The following is an 18,964-nucleotide window of genomic DNA, read 5'->3' as shown; positions in this document are numbered from 1 at the left end:
GTTAACTACAACTGAATACAAAAAGTTAGGCACAAAAACAATCTAACCTGCTTAATGAAATGCTTGTAAACGTTGATAGCCGTAGACAGTTTTTTTAACCTTGAACTTAAGCTTACATTCAAACAATGTTTTTTTCAACCTGAAATATCTCAGACTGCAGCAAAGTTGCAAAATCGAAACTAGAGTGCGACAATAACCCGGTTTTTCAGCGAATAAACTTTTAATTTCATTGGACTACTTAAACGATAGAACGCACCCACCGGGGCGTCCCAATTTACGCCGCATTGCCCACAGCACACATTCGTATCCTGGCGTCGTCGTTATTCGAGCAGAACCGGCATGTCGCAAACGCCAGGCTTGTCTATTACGAATCGCGGGAGCGAAAGAAAAACAAACACTGTTACGACACTCACGTGGCGCAGCGTGTGACTTACTGACCTAGCGTCCGTATGCAGTGGCGCGCACAAACCGGCCAGAGAATCCGAGAGAAGAAACGTGATGACGTTGGCGTGCACCGGTGAGAATTCTAATGGTTCCCGTTTGCTTTGCCCACAGCTGGCTTGTTGGTTTAATCCCGGCTGACTGCACAATCAGTCTACGGGCATCGGTCGTGGAGTAAAGTTCTCCATCGGAATCGAAGTTCCAACGCGTACATTCAATATCGGTTAACTGCTAAGCTTATGTTAGAAACTACGCTGCAATACTTTAACTAACTTAAAACTTGTGTGCTAAATCAGCAATAACTCTATAGTCTGTAGGGCACATGACCGTACATGTGCCTGTTGATATCAGCACTTCACTCATCGAATAGGAGACATTTTCTAGTTAGTGATCAAAGGAAATTGAAATAGTGTACCAGATCTTGTAGTGTCTTAACAGTGATTCACCTAAACCTAGTGCCTATAGCAAACAATCGGCTAGTGAAATGAAGTTAACCATTTGTGATGAATGATTCATGCTTTAAATTGTACGGTGATCCAAAGTGAAGAAAAAGAGCAATCAGCAATTCAATCGTGTCTCGACATTTTAGTTCACCGAAAAACCAGATCGCTAGGAAGGACACTCGGGCGAATCCAAACCGCCTCCCGGGTGCGACCAATTTCACGGATTAACTCAACTGTTTGTTAGTGTATCGAGCAGAGCAAAATTGATCGGTTAATCGTAATGATTTCTGGCGGAATGAATCTGGATCCAGCCGAGTCGACTCACAACACTAAAGTATCCGAGTCAGGATGCTCCAACAGTGGCAACAGTCGTTCGCAGTGGAGGTGAGAGTTGATAAAACTGGGAGCTTTTTAGTTAACCGTTTAGGGCTGAATTAAAAAAAATAGAAGTAAAGTACCATTTTCCCGGAGATATTTCGGATCGCAGTGAGATTGTATATTTTCATGTCATGCGTAGTAGACGAAATAAAAGTGAACAGGTTTTTGATCGACTGCATAAAAGTTTTTAGTTAGGCTTTTTGTTTTGGAAGTTTTTTTAGGTTGAAAAGTTATAAGTGCCAGTAGAATTATACAACTAATGAAAACCTTTAAACCTGAGAGCAAGTTTTTATTTTATGGCGAAACTGTTGTCGATTAGCCTTGGCAATTATCGAGATGTAGTGGTTGTTGAATGATTGTATTGGATCCAGGACGACCCCCAAGTCATTCATTTGCTCAACCCTTCGGAGTGAAGTCCTGTTAATGCAATAATCAAAAAAAATCTTTTTTTTTTCGCGATGGACCGCCATGACGGAGCATTTTGGTACGCTCACGATTAGTTTGTTGCGAGAGCACCAGGCCGTGAACGGATTCAGCTAGATATGCAAACAGCGTCTGCAATTGAACGAACCACCAAATATTTTTTCAAGTCATCGGCGGAGATGAATTTGCAACCCAGAGGCAATTCCGAAGCAACGTCGTTGAAATAAAAGCGTAAACAACAGCGGACCTAAGTTGCTACCTTGAGGCATTTCGGTTAGATTGCAGAAACTCGAAGATACACGGGCGTCAACTTTAACACGAAGTTCACGACAAGTCTGAGCTGAGCTGAGTCTTGCTTTGAAAGGAAGCACTCCAGTTGGCATCAACCATTGGAATTGATATTAATTCCTGGTCCAGTGACCCCAGCGCACAGTGGTCCAATAAGGCAAAAAGAGGAACCTAATTCCATAGCACCTTTCAGCTTCATCTTAGCTTTATAGAGTCTACGGAACAATTGTTTGTATGAATGACTCGCATAATCGCAAATTGTCAGAAATTACGAAAAGTTTACTATGCTAAAAATAAAAAAAAACAACTTTTTTTGTGTTTAGAGATAGAGGAATGATTTATTCAGAAAAGTTGTAGGAGATTCAAAAATATGAAACTTAATATGAAACAAATGAAAATCTCATTTTCATTCGGTACAAAGTTATAAAGTATGCTATATGAAACTTACATAAAACTTAGTTTTTTGTACTTAACTTTTGTTAGTTACATTTTATACGAAAGTGTTGTTCAAAGGAATTGTTAGGGCACACAAAACACATATTTCTTCCAAAGACCATACATCTCCAGGGCTTTTCCTTACGAGGTTACATCATTTTTCAGCTTATTTTTTGATAACTTTAAGAACAAACAGCTTTTTTTTAAGTTAGGCTAAAGTACTATAAACTCTTTTAGGTTGCATTTGTCCCAATCCATCCATATTAGAGTACAGTAAGCATATGTTACAGTAGATTTTCATATAATAAAAATACTTTTTTTATTTTGTTTTAAGAGAATGGTTTTTTTGGCAAAGTTTGAGAACGTGCAAAAATATGATACTTTGCTGAACAAACAAAAATTCGACCTTAATTGGGTACAGAGTTACAGAGTATTTTAAATAAAAGTTACTTGAAAGTTAGTTTTTTTGTACTTAACTTTTGTTAGTTACATTTTACAAGTAAACGTTGTTCTAAATAAGCATTTGGGCATACAAAACACACGTTTTTGTTGGAGACCACATATCTCCAGGACTTTTTCTTACAAAGTTATATCATATTATAGCTGATTTTTTCGATAATTTTAAGAATGTATAAGGTAAAAAGGGGCAAGCGGAATCATGATGTCAATAGTTTTTCTTGAAGTTTAGCTCGAGTACTCAAAACTTTTTTAAGTTCTATTTGTTCTAATCCACCCAATCTTTATTCTATATGTTGTTAAAGTTAACGAAAAAATAAGCTGAAATCTTATATATAAAAAAAGTTACATAATATGTGCGACCGCCCATAACTTTACAACGGATCATCTGATTAGAGCTGGCTTTGTTTTGTTGTGTTTGTCTTTGTCCAAAGCAAATTGTTGCGGTGTGAAAACTAAGAAAATTCAAAGGAAAATGGTAGAATGCACGAAAATAGAATTTCCATGCAACGAAGAAATGAGATTGCAGAAGGTGCAATGAACAGCACTAATATGATAGTAGTTCAAAACAGGTGAATCTCGACAGTTATTTAGTTATTTTATAATCATCCTCTAAAAGCTTCCACCGAAAATTAAACATAAATAGAAGTACGCTACCATCACGGTAATCGGTTGAACTATCTAAACATATAAATATGCAATTCTGTCTGTCTGTCTGTTTGATCCAAATAGGCTTGGAAACTACTGAACCGATCGGCGTGAAATTTTGTATATAAAGATTTTAGGGGCCGAGGAAGGTGACTAAGATAGTTCGAGACCCCTCCCTTTTCTGGAAAAGAGGGGTCCCATACAAATGAAACACAAATTTTTGCACAACTCGAAAACTAACCAAGCAAATGGAACCAAATTTGGCATATGGATGTCTTTAGGGGTAGAAAATATGTCCATATTGGTTCGACACCCATCCCTCTTCTGAAAAGGAGAAGTTCCAAACATATTAAACACAAATTTATGCACATCTCGAGAACTAACCAAGTAAATGGAACCAAATTTGGTAGGTGAATATTTTTAGGGGTAGTCCATAATAGTTTGACACCCTTCCTTTATCTGAAAGGGTGGGGTTTCCTACAAATGAAACTCAAATTTTTTCACAACTCCAGAAATAATCGAGTAAATGGAACCAAATTTAGCATTCTGGAAACAACCGAAAATGACCGATTTCCATCCAATATGAGTACCTCCGGAACCAGGATGATGCACAGAAGCTACAAATCGATCACAGACATCATTTTGAATTCTAAGATGACGACTTCCGCTGTCTGGAAAACAGCCGGAAATGACCAAATGCCACCCAATATGCATGTTTCTTTAACGAGAATGACGCTCAGAGACCAGAAATTTTCTTCAAATGCCCCTCTGAAATCCAAGATGGCAACTTGGATGGTTTCTGGAAAACAGCCGAAAATGGCCGGTTTCCGTCCAATATGAGTACCTCCAGAACCAAAATGATGCACAGAAGCTAGAAATCGATGACAGACACCATTTTGAATTCTAAGAAGGCGACTTCCGGTGTCTGGAAAACAGTCGAAAATTACCAAATACCACCCAACATGGGCGTTTCCAGAATGACGCTCAGAGACCAGAAAGACCAGGGAGGGTTAAAATCGTTTAAAGTCTGTCCACGTGGTATGTGGATGGCCCCTTATACATGTTGATGCAAGGGAAGAAGATATGAAAAAGTTTCTAAGGCTTTAGATGGTGCACTGGCCATCGCTCCAGTTATTGATAAACTTGCCAGACGTTGAAGTTAATCTAGCTTTTTCTGGGCTGATATTTTTGTAATTTTAGACCATCACACTAGTGAAGCATATGTTACTCTGAGTCTCACTATTACCGAGTATATCAAGTGAATTATCTTCGGCTTGTGTCCCCACCAATGATGCCATAAATATAGATTTATCTGTATTTATACAGATTTTTAAGGTATTGTTCATGTAGATATCTGTGTATACAGACTACAGATTTTCTGGGAATAATACAGATTTTTTTGGTTTTCATGAGGTCGCAAAAAAAGTTTTTTATTTAGTTGTAAAACGAAATAAACTCAAACACTGTTGAGCGTGTCTGAGGTTTCATTATATGTATATGCTACGCGTAAGCGTGTGCATGAATGAATCACGAGATGTTGAACAATCTATATTTTATTTTTTTTTCTCGAGAAGGGTATGACAGGACAGTACATAGGCAGATTTTTATACAAATTTTTTGAAATGTTACCAAGGTGACAAAATTTTTTGAGCTTCAAAATACAGATGAAAATGTGGCATCACTGGTCCTCATTGCTGCAAGCCCATAGAGGGGAGCTGCGTAGCCGCAAGGTTACAAAGTCCGCTTTGTGAAGCGAATGGTCGTGGGTTCGAATCTTAGTAGGCTATTCGATGTTCAAAACTGGACTTTTAAATATGGGTTCGTTTTCAGGCTCCCCACCACTTACTCTTCCTTTACGCTGACACTTTTGCGTGACTTCCTCTAAACAAAAACATAAGTCCCTCTTATTAATGAAACTGGCCAAAAGGACGAAACTTCTCCAGGGAACTATAATTGGTGATATTTGGCAAGAGGAACGAGCATCGGAATAGTAAAACAGTAAGCGTGTAAAAGGAAGAGTATCACATTACACACAAGCACTGATGAACAATAATAATAAGCAATACCGCTTCTCAATAGCGGTATTGCTAATAATAGAAGTGCGGGATACAGCAGACACCCGGGCATATCTCACAATAAATCTACCATTCTGGTCGCAGTGAGGAAGTCTATACAAGAAAAAAGCCCAAAGAGCGTTGTTTGCATTTGGGATTGCATACTCTAGATAAGTGGTTCCCAACTGGGGTTCTACGGCCGGAAAGGAGGCCGTGAAGCTCATCTAGGGGGGGCCGTGAAGTTGTCGGCAAATTTAGGGCATCCTTAAGGGGTTATATACCTTTTTGGTCGAGAAGAATGAGGGAAGTTTGAATCTATTTTTAAGTGCATAGCACCATTTTCATTGCATCAAAGGGGTATTTTTCTGAAAGTACAGTTTATCAACAACAAAAAAATACGTTTGATTTTGAGATATAGCAATTATTACTCGAGTGATGGCCGTTTCCCCGAAACGCTTTTTTTTTGCAGAGGCTTGCGGTGATCCTGATAGAGACTTAGCGGGTCAACCGAAATAAAAAAACTCATATTATTTCATTAGTTTAGAAGTGTGCCGGGTCCTTGAAGGATCGCTTTTATGAGTATTTTGTTTTCAGTACAAATGGGAACGTTTTTCCCAAAAAATGCACGTTTTGAGCCCCAAAATTGCATTAAAAATTTTTTTGCGGCAAAATGTAGCTATATGTTTTAAAAAGCGATCGTTCAAGGACCGGCGAATTTCATAACAAAAATATAAAAAAAAAAAAGATGAAGGGAATTGGTTCAGTAGTTTTCCCGCAATCAGGATCACGGCAAAGTCATTTTTCGGAAAACACAATTCCGAGATAATCGCGTGTAAAGTTTCAAGTTTAGCTTATGCGGCCGTGGCGAGGCGCGCTGCAAATCGTTCTAACTTTCTTCCTATTGCTCAGATCTTTATGAAAATTTGTGAAAATGTTCTCAAGATGTTGTATTTGAAGATAATACAATAAATTTTTTTTCGGTTTTTTGAAAACTAAAAAGGTATATAACCCCTTAACAGTGCGGTACCATTTGAGTTGTTATGGCGGCTGTGTACAGCGCGGCTATTTTGCTCACTCACCCGTTTTCACACCGGTCGTTGCTATCGTCTCAGTTTGACGTTTCATCCAGCATAAACCTTCAGCAGCGCTGTTATCGGGCTGCTAAATTTGAGAGCGCGATGCTCCCCGGATGCTCGGCTACTATTTCTCTAGCACGTTTTTCAGCGACCGGTACGGTATGAAGTGATGATAGAGCGCTACCAAACGGGGTACTGTTAAGGATGCCCTTAGGCTGATACAAATTTTGAATAGTTTTTATGTCCACTGTTATCAAAGTTAGCTAAGAGGAGGGCAAAAAATAAACAACATTGAGAATAAAAAATAGGATATATATAATATAATTATATATATATATATATATATATATATATATATATATATATATATATATATATATATATATATATATATATATATATATATATATATATATATACATATATATATATATATATATATATATATATATATATATATATATATATATATATATATATATATATATATATATATATATATATTATATATATAATATATATAATAGAAAAAATTGTGTGCAAGTTACAACGTTTGTAACTTGTGTTGAAATATATCACATCATTATCATTATTAATCAATTGGCAATTGGAGCAATATTTCCAAAAAATCTAAAATAATAGCTGGCACACAAAAGTATCATTCGTTTGTTCCGATTTCAAAATAAGATACAAACGAAGCTGTTTTCAAAAGATGACGAATCATTTACTTATGGTGTATATAAAATATAAGGTGAAACTAGTTCTGTAAAGTATCTATGTCATAAAAAAATATGTTCCTAAGATAATAAAACTCGAAAATAAATATTTGATTCTTATATATATTTATATCACTTCGAACATTTAACTCTTTTCTTAAGAACCGTTCGCTCAATCGTTTTGTTGTCAAAGAATGAATTGTATATTTTTGATCAAGCATTTCAATGAACGTATGGTTTTTGCTGGAGAACCATGGACAAATTAAGAAAAACGTGTATTTTCCTAAATTTTAATAATTGTTCGAGCTTAAATAAGAAATAACTTGAAAACCAATGCCTTTAGAATGTTTACTACCAAGAGCTTTTTAATTCAAAATGACTCTCTGCTTCTTTTAAAATTATCAGAATACAAATATTTTGAAAAATGTTTGAATTAGAAGTTTCATAAAAAAATTAATCTACCATAAAAAATTATTTTTCATTTCTCCATCCTGGACTTTTTTTTAAAGTTGCGTATTAACGTTAAGTTTCTTTAAAAAAAAAATTAAAAAAAATTCAACTCTTTTTTTTTTAAATTGAAATTTAATGTTTATTTTTAATTTTTCTTGGTCAAAACAATTTTTTTTTTGTACAGTGTATATTTTTTTTATGATACATTTTTAATTCCCTGCAACTCATTCTCAGACAGTTTTTCTATACAACCAACGGTTTCTGGGCTACAATGCTTCGAATAAAACCTATGCCAAAAGGAGTACGCCCTTTTAGAATGTAACTCATGGGTGTAAAAAATCTCTCCACCTGTGAAAAATGCTCAGTTTGCTGAGCCAAATACGTGTGCAAAGTTTCATTCAAATTAAAAATGGTCGATATTCGACCATCGGTGATTTGGCGCGATCTTGCTCTATAGGACCCATAAAGAACACGAAAAGTGCATATGAGCGAAAAAATAACACCATCGCTTTTTCCCATACAACCGTGTCCCAGTCTAATGCACATGTCGAAACCGCGATTTTGCATAGCTTTCCTTTATAGATTCGTGCAATGCTTCACACAAATGCCCCCTAAATGTCTAGAACAGCTGTCAGTGGGATTTTTTTAGCATCAAAAAAATTCTCTGGCTTTGAGTCCAACGTTTGAAGTGCAGTTTAAGTTGATTTACCAGATTGAGAGGCAAACTGGAATTTGTTCAATGGTTCACTGTGCAAATATGATAATTTGATGTGTAGATCAATGACTTTTTACATTATTTTCGAAATGACAGAAGTTAGACTGATTGGTCTGTATGCCTTAGGAATAAATATGACGCAGACTTTTCGCCATTTACTAAAAATTTAGCTAAGTATCTTTCTAGCCCGGAACATCTCCACCAGAAAGGGGACTATAATATCCTTGGAAGCGTTAGATCAAGAACTTTTTGTCTAATACTGGTAACAAATGTTGGATCATTACCTTGATTAGAAATGTTTATGTTATGTGGAATTAAATAGTGAAGTAAACAATCACCGCTAACATCGATGTCACTGCTACCTTAAATTGTGTGGTGGTCATTTGCATCACATCCTTTACAGTGTTGAACAAGCGCAGCAACTTGTTTGGGAGAAATCTCAACGTTATCTTTTGGGAAACAGGCAAAAGTTATGATGATCTCCATTAATGCCACATCGTCTCTACTGATGAATTCTGTAACGGATATAAATGTTATTTTTTCCCCGATAAGGATTGTTGCCTTAGGAGCAGATTGTGTACTATCATAAAGAAGCTTACAATTGGAGATCGAAGCAAACTGTGACCAAAAACGGTTGAGAAAAAGTTTCGCGTCAAAATTTTTGCGTTTTTGAGTTTTGTTTTGTGCATAAGCCTGCAGTTACCATTATATTTGGAATTGTTGCCTATATTGTCTGTCCGGATAGCGGAGCGCACTGTGCGTGGCTTACAATTCGCTTCCAAGGTCCAAGTTCTTGGCGAAACCGACATGTCGCGACAGTTAGGGCATGAGGCAGGATCATCGCTCTGGATGTGCTGCTTCCCCGGTGAAATTCTGCTGGGCGATGTGAGTCTAGGGCTATCTACAGATAGGTACACAGTTTTTTTGTTTCTCTATAATGGTGCTAGTATTAGAAATGAGCTGAGCGTGTAACATTGTTCAATTCACCCGATTAGCATGGTTGTGCGCGGTCTGTTTTCTCGCAAGGTTTCATTGACAAGCATTGTTTTCGTCAAGAAAATGTGAGTATAGTTTGTGGGAGTTTGGAGTATGCGTTTTACCATAATCATATGCTTTGATTTGGTTTTACTAGCTTTTGTGCAATTGTTTTATATAATATTTTATATATTCTATTTATGGCTTTGTCAACAAATTTAATACTATGTTCTGGATAATATGTATATCTGCTTTTTTTAATTTTTGAGGCTTTGGATGCATGAAACTTTGCCAATTTTCATATTTAACAGGCAACTCGTACGTCGAAAAAATCGACGTAAACGCCAGGTTCCTGCGCGTCTGTGTCGACCAGGAAGATTGAAGCGATCGTTCCTTATGTTTCGTTGTAAGCGCGTCTTCATCCCGGGCGAGTTTTGCTGATATATGAATTTTTTTTTTTTTTTTGATATTTGATCATATCTCTCTGGTCATCATCACCGTTCAGCCGGAGTCTGCCCGCGCACACTATATAGATACATCGCAAATCGGAGAAGATTTCGTTGAGTCGATAAATATTGTGTTTAATCGAATACGCCTTCCAAAGAACTGCATTTGCTTTCTCGAGGATATTTTGGATAAGTAATAGACAAATATTTGAATTCTTGGTCGGCCTAGCACATTTTGTGACTCGGTGCCCACATCTCGTGCGCCGTATATTGACAAAAACGTTAAATAAAAAAACTAGTAGGGCTTCAGGATTAAAGTTTTGTTGCCAGACGGAGGAATGGAGAATAAAGCTCATATGCCATTTCGGTTTTCGAAAAATATTTTTTGATGCCAAATGACTTAAAAACGCATGAAACGTCGAGAATTGGTGTCATCTGAAATTTTTTTTTTTTTGCAAAAATTTACTCTCTGGGACTTAGTCGTTTTTCCAATTGTGGAAGGCGGAGTTCAAAATGTTTAGAATTTATCTTTTGAAATTGATCACTAGTCTTTCGAAATGGCTTGTATAATGATATACACTATAACTAGCATCGAATACATTATGTTTCATTAGGGTGGTTCATTTATTCGACATAGGGTGGTTCATAATATTTTGTAAAAATTAGTATTAAACAAAAAAAATCACTTTTCACTGAATACCAATAGAAAAATTCCTGAAAATATAATATTTGTTATATCATTGTCGTTAGGGTGGCAATGTTGAATTGGAAAAATTATAAGTAAAATGGCAGAATATTACAAAACAAATTTACAAAATGTATCAAACTACTCTGTGCAAAAAAAAAATATCTCAACCAAAATTAAGATTGTGTCTCGTGGAAAATGTTGAATGCTTTCATGTCATTTGCAAAATCACACACGGGAGGTACATAGAGTTTTAATATTTGAAAAATGTTTTCGATTCCTAGTGTCTTAAACTTTTAAATGAAACGGTGGAAACTGATGGAATATGTTGTTACTTTGTTTGAAAAATCTACTTTCTAAGACTCTTGCACTCGTTTTTCGAATGTTGTACCAGACAATTTATTCGTTTTATTTACCACAATAATGTCCTTTGCCAACACTTGATTGAACACACAGTGCTCTGGCATATATAATCGGACAAAAGACTGTATCGATGTTATTCAGTGATAATGAGAGTATAGGGATCTCAATCAGATGCGCAACACATTTGACTCGTTGTTTCTGGGTTTGCGTCGTTTTGACAGTTCGACCATACATTTTCTGTCAAGTTTACATCATCAGAACGTGAACGAGCCCATTGGCTGAACCTTGCATAAACGTTTTTATAGGCAAAAGATGCCATTTTGTGCTATTGGTTTAATTTATTGAAACACAACTCATTTTTGAAAAGCAATTGGAAAACGCTATTTCGGATAGGTATTGATGATTACAAAAATTTTTAGAGCCAACACAGTTCGTTTTTGCGGTGTGACATCTTCGGCAAAGTTGTAGACAATAGTTTTGTTTTTTAAAAAAAATACATTCTGAAAACAAATTACTTATTTGAAAAAAATAAAAGAAAGTTATAAATTAATTATCAAAAACAGCCCATTTAAAAAACTGATTTTTTTTTATAAAAACTACGAAAGTTTTCCTGAACAACGAAACCGGCCATGGAGAAATCAGAAAAAGTTATATTTTTTAAATTTATTTTTTTTCAGGGTACATTTTTTTGGAGGAGGATTTACATTATTATTTACAACTTTGCCAGATACACTATGCCAATCAAATAAACCGTCGGCAAAGTTGTAGATTTGTCCTTTCAGAAAAAATATGCCTTTAAAAAAATAATAGAAAATTTTTTTTTTTCAGAAAAAAAATGATAACTTATTTTTCTTTATATCTATATGATTGGACTGGTTTCATTGGCTCAACCCTTTTGAATAATTAATTTTTAATCTTTCTTCTAACTTTTGAACGAATAATTTTTTTAATGTAATTTTTTTGGAAAGGCCGAATTATTTTCTACAACTTTGTCGAAGACGTCACACCAATCAAACGAACCGAAGTGCTTTTTTTATTTTATACTCATTTTTCACAATATTATGAACCACCCTATGCCGAATAAATGAACCCTAATGAAACATACTGTATTCGATGCAAGTTATAGGGTATATCATTATACAAGCTATTTCGAGAGACTAGTGATCAATTTCCAAAGAAAAATTCTAAACATTTTGAACTTTGCCTTCCACAATTGAAAAAACGACTAAGTCCCAGAGAGCAGATTTTTGCAAAAAAAAATTTTTTCAGATGACACCAATTCTCGACGTTTCATACGTTTTTAAGTCATTTGGCATCAAAAAAAAATTTCGAAAACCGAAATTTCACGTACCCCCCCCCCTTGGGTGATTTTTCGGTTTTCAAAAAAGCCAAAGTTCAATCGCTTTGCGCCACCCCATTTTAAATCCGTTTGAGCTGAAATTTTGCACAGGGTGTTTTTTCGAGCAGGTGAACATTTTGTATAGGGTTTTTTTTTAAATTCGAGATGACCATTTTGGCTGGCACCCTAGTATGTATGTAAAAACGTGAAATTCGCGCATTCTAATATTTACTATACAAACCACATTTTTATTTTATGTTAGGTTAGCTCGCTTCCAAAAAAAAAAAGAATAACCTTTGTATTTCATTCAAGTAAATCGCACACATTTGTGTGTGTCCCCAAAAACCTTCTTATGGTTTATTGGTTTAAATCAGATCAACGTCGTGTAGTATAGGGTAACGGGGGTATTTTGGCCCACATGCATATTTTGGTCCACCCGGTGACATTTTACGCATTTTATCTGATAATTTCAATGAATATTAGAAAACTTTGCATGCAACATCGAATAACACATCTAAGAATCATACTACACAAAAATTTTCGGCGAAAAACTGGCTCTAGGTAGTGTTATTTTGGAATTAGTTCATACACATTCAAAGTCATGGCTGAGTCAACCCAAAGTCAAGAGGAAGTGGTAATATACAAGTCAACGTCCGGAAGCTATTGTAACAAATATGTATGCTTTTGAAACAATTCGTTGTTGTAGTAACATCAATAAAATGTCAAAGAAACAGTTTGTATACTCTAATATGTTGGAAAAAGTTGAAAAAGTAGTTAAACGCATGGCCGAAAAATGTTTCCCTCTTTCTGGAGTGAACATGTTTTGGCCATGCCAAGTTTGGACATCTCTTTGTTCACCGTTCAGCCGTTGCATGTGAACAAAGAAGCAGCTTGTGACAATTTACAGGTAATTAATTCTTAATTTATCACATTTAACGATATAAAATTGGATGAGAATGCCTGTCAAAGCGCCATAATCCAAATCATTTCATTTTTAAATGCCTAAAATTTACAAAAATTCACAGCAGAAGGATGTTATCCTCAAAACCACTATTTTTGCTCTAAAAATACCGATGATGATCTTAAATATAATTAGTCCGAAGTATTTCCATACACGTCTCTAGATATAAAGGTGGACCAAAGTAAAAATTTGGTGGACCAAAATATGTTTTTAGTACGTCGTAGAAATTTTGATATTTCTAGGATATTTTTCAATATATTGCATTGTTGAACGGTGTGTATTAAAATAGACACTTAGTTTTTAACAATGGTATAATAGAGTCGATGTTTATGTTGAAAAATTGTGTTTGTTTTTAATGAACTAAGCGAACACTTCCCAAAGCTGGCCAAAATACCCCCATTACCCTAAGGTGCGTGGCTTCAATAGCATTGTATTGTGTATATCGGTCTCAAATCAGCAAATTTAAACAATGTTCCCTATTGAAATAAACCATGCACACCTGTGCGCGGCCCCAAAGGCATTTTTTATGTTTCTTGGTCTAAACTGGTACCGAATATAAATAAGCTAATTGTGCTTTTCTAGTCAGGCGGCTGAATATAGCATAAACCGAAAATAGCTGAATAGAGACGGGTAGGAGTTATATGTACGATCGCATCACTTATCAAAGTGAATCCTGATCCAATGACCTCTCCCCTACTAACCAAAACCTCCTTCCTGTGACTTTTGTGGAGATGCAGAGGTTAACACGGTCTCCAAATAGCAAAGGTCACACTAATATTCCGTTCCTCTTCACACCTGATTAACGTGGCCGGCGTCGATATTGATCCTTCAAAGTATTGAGTCACTAAAACTTGTACAATGATAATGTTCGGTCACTCCCAACCCCATTCAGTTGATTCACTGTGCAATTTTACTGATTCGGATTCAATTCAATTCGGATTCAATCACGGAGTGCAACCATTGATATGTGCGGTCAGTCAAGCTAAGCTAAGCTATCAAAAAGAATTGTAGGCTCTTGGATTAGAGCTACGTTTGAGTTTTCACGGGTAAACCTGCTACATAGGAAGGTGCAAGTTTTTTTGCGTGGTGGAGGTTCACCTGAATCAATTTTATTTTATTAGGCATTGTTGCTCTGATTTCCATTTTTCGGAGGCACCATTATTCCTCTGATTGGAATAGTCTCCAAAAGTATGTATGAATGTTCGGATCGTCTCCCTCCGGGGCATTAATCAACCAGCAGCAGTTTAAGGTTTTCCAGAGTCTAACGAGGGGCGTGAGTAACCTGTTTGGACGAAAATGGAACCAATATTGTTCGATCCTGAGTTCTGTTCACCATAGGCACCCTTGGTATTGCCCTCTGGGTTTGCACAACTAATGTTAACTTGTTTAACTTGTACAACGTGCTCATAATTTGTGCATAATAGACCCAAAAATGTTGAATGAGAATCGAAAATCTTGAAATTTTTAGTTTTCTTGGAAATTCAAAAAGAAATTTTCGACACTAAGCAGAGGAAGCGAAAAATAAGCGAACTGAAAATATGATACGGATTTGGAAAAATATACCGCATCCCGACGGGACCTGATCCCGGAATCTCCCTTTGTACAGAAATGGGACCAACATTGTTCGATCCTGAGTTCTGTTTACCATAGGCACCCTTGGTATGGCCCTAGTTTTTTCCGATTTTTTTAGATAACACAAGATCTTGACGTTTAAAGCATTTCTAAGACATTTGACATCTGAGCCATTTTTTTTTAAATTTTTTGGGTTTTTTTTTTAAATTTAACCAGAGGTGTAAAATGACCTAAGAGTTGACCCCTATACTTGGATTTGATGGACAATTTTTTTATAATAAAGGTCCAGCGCAGCACCGTGTAGCGTTTTCACAGGGAACGCATTAACTATTACCGGGTCTTGTGGTTTTGAAAATTCGAAGTCGACCTCAAACTGGTGACTCAAAGACGGCTATATTTGACTCCAACACAGTTTCACCTTAAGAGATCTATTTCTATAGAGTTGGTGCGACAGTAAAGTAGGCAGGTGAAAGTTTTGTTATTGGGTATTTGTTTAAACGCCAAAACCAAAAACAATTAGATGTCCTGCTTATTTAGGTTTAAACAATTTCGAATATTCTCAGTTTTCTAATATTCAATTTTATTTGCTCAATGCCTGTGCCACGGTAATTTTCAATATATATTCAAACTGCGTATGATTACCTTACCCTGTTCAAGCATGTTTTCATTATTTCAAGTGCTGCATTATTTTTTCATTTATTTTGACTATTAAAGCCAAAATAATCAGAAAAGTTTTAAATTCCTTCATTCATTAGCATACGAGTATGTTGAAAAAAATTATATGACAAAATATAAAAAATATATATAAAAATATATATATATATTGCTTCGAAGGGTTTGTTATTTGTCAAAACTAATTTAATCTACAGTAATTTAAATTTAATATTCCATATACACGTATTTCTTTGAAATTTACTAGATGATATATTAAATCAAAGAATTTCTCGAGACGAGATTACCACAGTCAGTCAAATAGATTTTCTTGATATCTCATGCTAAAAAAAAAGCTGCGATCCGGATTATCGCCGGAAAACTGAACAGGTTTATAGTTGGAGAAAATAAAGTGTCAATTTTCTACTAACATTTTTTGTAAGAATAACAATACATTATGAAGTAGGTACAACATTTAGTGAATTAGAAAAGTATGACCAGTGTCAATCAATTTACGCAGTGAAATGAGGTTTAAAAGCACACTTAAACTAGGAGAATCTCATGCAACAATCATAATAGTAATCACCTAAAAGCAATCATAAAATAATTTTTCTCACTCAAAGCAAGGCGACATGCAAAAAACAGAAAGTTCCCGATAATTTCTACTTTTTTTTCAATATTTTAACATGTCAATTTGCCGATTTCATTTCATTTACTCGGAAGAAAATCATTTCGCATTGTGTTTTAATTTCGACAGCACTTAGTAAGATTGCGATTCACAGGCTTCGTTTTTTTTTTTTTTTTTGGGTTCGAGTCCTTATCATCCGTCAGTCATCAATATGCAAATTTCGAAAATCAAGCAACTTCATTCGATTAGAATACTTAAATAAACATTGACAAAACAATTCACTATCTGCTCCATATGCGTAACACAATAAATACAAGCCTTTTCGAAAGATTTAACACTCAAACGCATCTCTGTTCCCAGTGGTAGTGGTCGGAGCTGTTTATCCAGCAGCAGCGGTTACGGAACCCGAGGACACTCCAGACCTGATGTAGTCGCGATTAAAGCTCACCGCTTGATCAAGCGCGCCAAGGATAAGAATCGCAAAAAGAAGAAGATAAAATGCTCGACCGAATCCATTGTCACGGGCTCGAGTCTAGGCGAAAACGAATCGTTTTTGGCTTCTCAAACAGACAACACCGACCAGCAGCATCAGTTTATTGTTCCACCAACGGAGGCTATTGCTTCGACCTCAAGCCCAAAGGAGGCTTGTGATAAGAAAGGTAAACCCAACACTTATCTATAAGCATATGAAACTAACATACCTTTTTCAGAGAATTCTTCCTGCTTAATGGATAGTGATACCTTGAAAAAGTCGGTTCGATGGACCTCACCGAGACCGTTGGACACCAAATTTGAGTTCCAGGAACCATGGGTCAGCGTGGAAGATCAATTCCGCAATGAAACAAGCCTACCGGAATCGGATAATGGATTCTGCTGCGTAATATCTCTGCAGGATGGTGCAGTTTTATATACAACACCAGACATTACCCACAGCCTGGGCTTTCCGAGGGATATGTGGCTCGGCAGATCCTTCATTGACTTCGTTCATCCCAGAGATCGGGCGACATTTTCTAACCAAATTACCTCGAACGTGATGCTCGCCCTGAGTGATTCTAATCAGAAAGAACAAACAAATTTTCTGTACGTCATGTTACGGAAGTATCGAGGATTAAGGAATGTAGGTTTCTGTATTACCAAGTCTTCCGTAATCTACCAACCGTACAGGTTGACTTTAATGTTCCGGAAGGCACCTTTAGAAGGCAAAGAACTTACGAGCTCGAAGAGTGCCACGAATATTATACTAGTGATCTGCGCTCAACCGGTTTTTAGTATTTATAAAGAGCCTAATGAATCGTTGGACAATAAACAACTGCGGTTCAGCACCCGCCACACGATCGGTGGAATACTAAAATATGTGGATGAAAATTCTGTCAAATCAATCGGCTATTTACCGCAAGATATTCTCGGCCGTTCGATAATGGAACTTTATCACCCCGAGGATATATCCATATTCAAGAAAGCATGTGAATCGGCAATCATCAAAGGTCAAATCACTGGCTCATGGGTGAGTCAGCCTTGCCGATTTCTAATAAAAAATGGCTGCTATATTCCACTGCAAACGGAGTGGATCAGCTTTATCAACCCGTGGAATAAAGAGATTGAGTTCATTATTGGTAACCACCATGTACTTAGAGGGCCATCAAATCCCGACGTATTCGCTACTGGCGTCTCGGAACTCGGAGCATTGCACAGCTTTCCGGAAGAGCTTCTCAAGGAGGCGAAGTCGGTGGAAGAACAAATTGTACAACTTTTGAAAAGACCGATCGTTGAGTCCCCAAGTGAGAAGAAGCAAATATTTTCAAAGCAATGCAAAACGTTAAACGCTTTCATGGAACAAATAATCAGTGAGATGACCGGTTCCACACTCCCTAGCAATTCTGAATTTACTTCTTCTAAGCGCGACTCTATGATCATTGGAGAGGTATCTCCACATCATGAAGGATTGGATAGCAAAACCACATCCGACACCCTGCTAAGCTATAATCAGTTGAACTATAATGATAATATTCAGAGATTTTTTGACAGTTGCCCAGTCATTAACGTATGTGATCCTTTAAAACCTGGCAGTTCTACGGATGTGAATCTATTTACTATAGGAAATAAAGATGAAAAACGAAATAAAAATTATTTCCAACCGCGAGCCTTAACCGAGGAATTACTGTACAAACACAACGTAGATATGCAAAAAGTTATGCTAAAGAAGCATCGTGACGCACAACATGTCCTATTTCGGGGCGAAACCCCAAAGGATAACTTTGACAAAACCCTCGCCCCCACTGAAAGCCATGGAATCAAGCGAGGACCGTCATTCTCCTGGGAGGGAGATACATCGAAATCCGTCAAACATCAGCACAACACAAATCCCAAAACGAGCGATATAACAACAGCAATTTGTACTTCCACTGATCCACGGGATATCATCGTGACTACCACAGCGGTCACAAACAACCCCCAACTATCGTCACTCTCATACGCACTTCCCCGCGTGGGTCAAGTGTGGCCACCAATTGCAGTGAGTGTTTCATCTATGCAGGCCAAACCCAGCACTGCACCTTCCAGCTTCATACTAGCGACGAATCATCAATCCAACAACCCAAACAATCCCACTCCAGAGCATCTGAACGCATTCCCGCTCATGACCGGTGTGATGTGCCCCCAGCTGCAAATCCCTCAACAGTGTCTGATATATCCTTTGTTGATGTGTCAAGTAATGCCCTGTCAATCGATTCCTATTCCCTGTGCACCTGCCACCGACGACGATCATAATGTATGTTACTCGTACTAATCGTCAAACTATACTATCTATTGAAAATCCCATTAT

General features: G+C 36.6%; 1 protein-coding gene across 9 annotated transcripts in view; it reads left to right on the top strand.

The window, feature by feature from the left end:
• Positions 1-601: 601 nt before the first annotated feature.
• LOC129730999 (period circadian protein-like) overlaps positions 602-18,964 on the top strand; it is a 30,079-nt gene continuing 11,716 nt past the window's right edge. For 5 of the 9 annotated variants that reach the window (XM_055690695.1, XM_055690694.1, XM_055690692.1 and 2 more), the window contains exons 1-3: positions 602-1,268; positions 16,504-16,802; positions 16,854-18,655. In XM_055690695.1, the coding sequence (XP_055546670.1) occupies positions 1,165-1,268; positions 16,504-16,802; positions 16,854-18,655 (2,205 nt within the window). In that variant the 5' untranslated portion in view covers positions 602-1,164. Of the gene's footprint in view, positions 1,269-16,503; positions 16,803-16,853; positions 18,911-18,964 lie in introns of all 9 variants that reach the window. The other 4 variants (XM_055690690.1, XM_055690688.1, XM_055690689.1 and 1 more) reach the window with 2 other exon arrangements.

The sequence above is a fragment of the Wyeomyia smithii genome, chromosome 3 (assembly GCF_029784165.1).
Source record: "Wyeomyia smithii strain HCP4-BCI-WySm-NY-G18 chromosome 3, ASM2978416v1, whole genome shotgun sequence".
NCBI classification, from domain to species: Eukaryota; Metazoa; Arthropoda; class Insecta; order Diptera; family Culicidae; genus Wyeomyia; species Wyeomyia smithii.
Note: the sequence above shows the minus strand (reverse complement) of the source record. Positions and strands in the feature narration are given on the sequence as shown.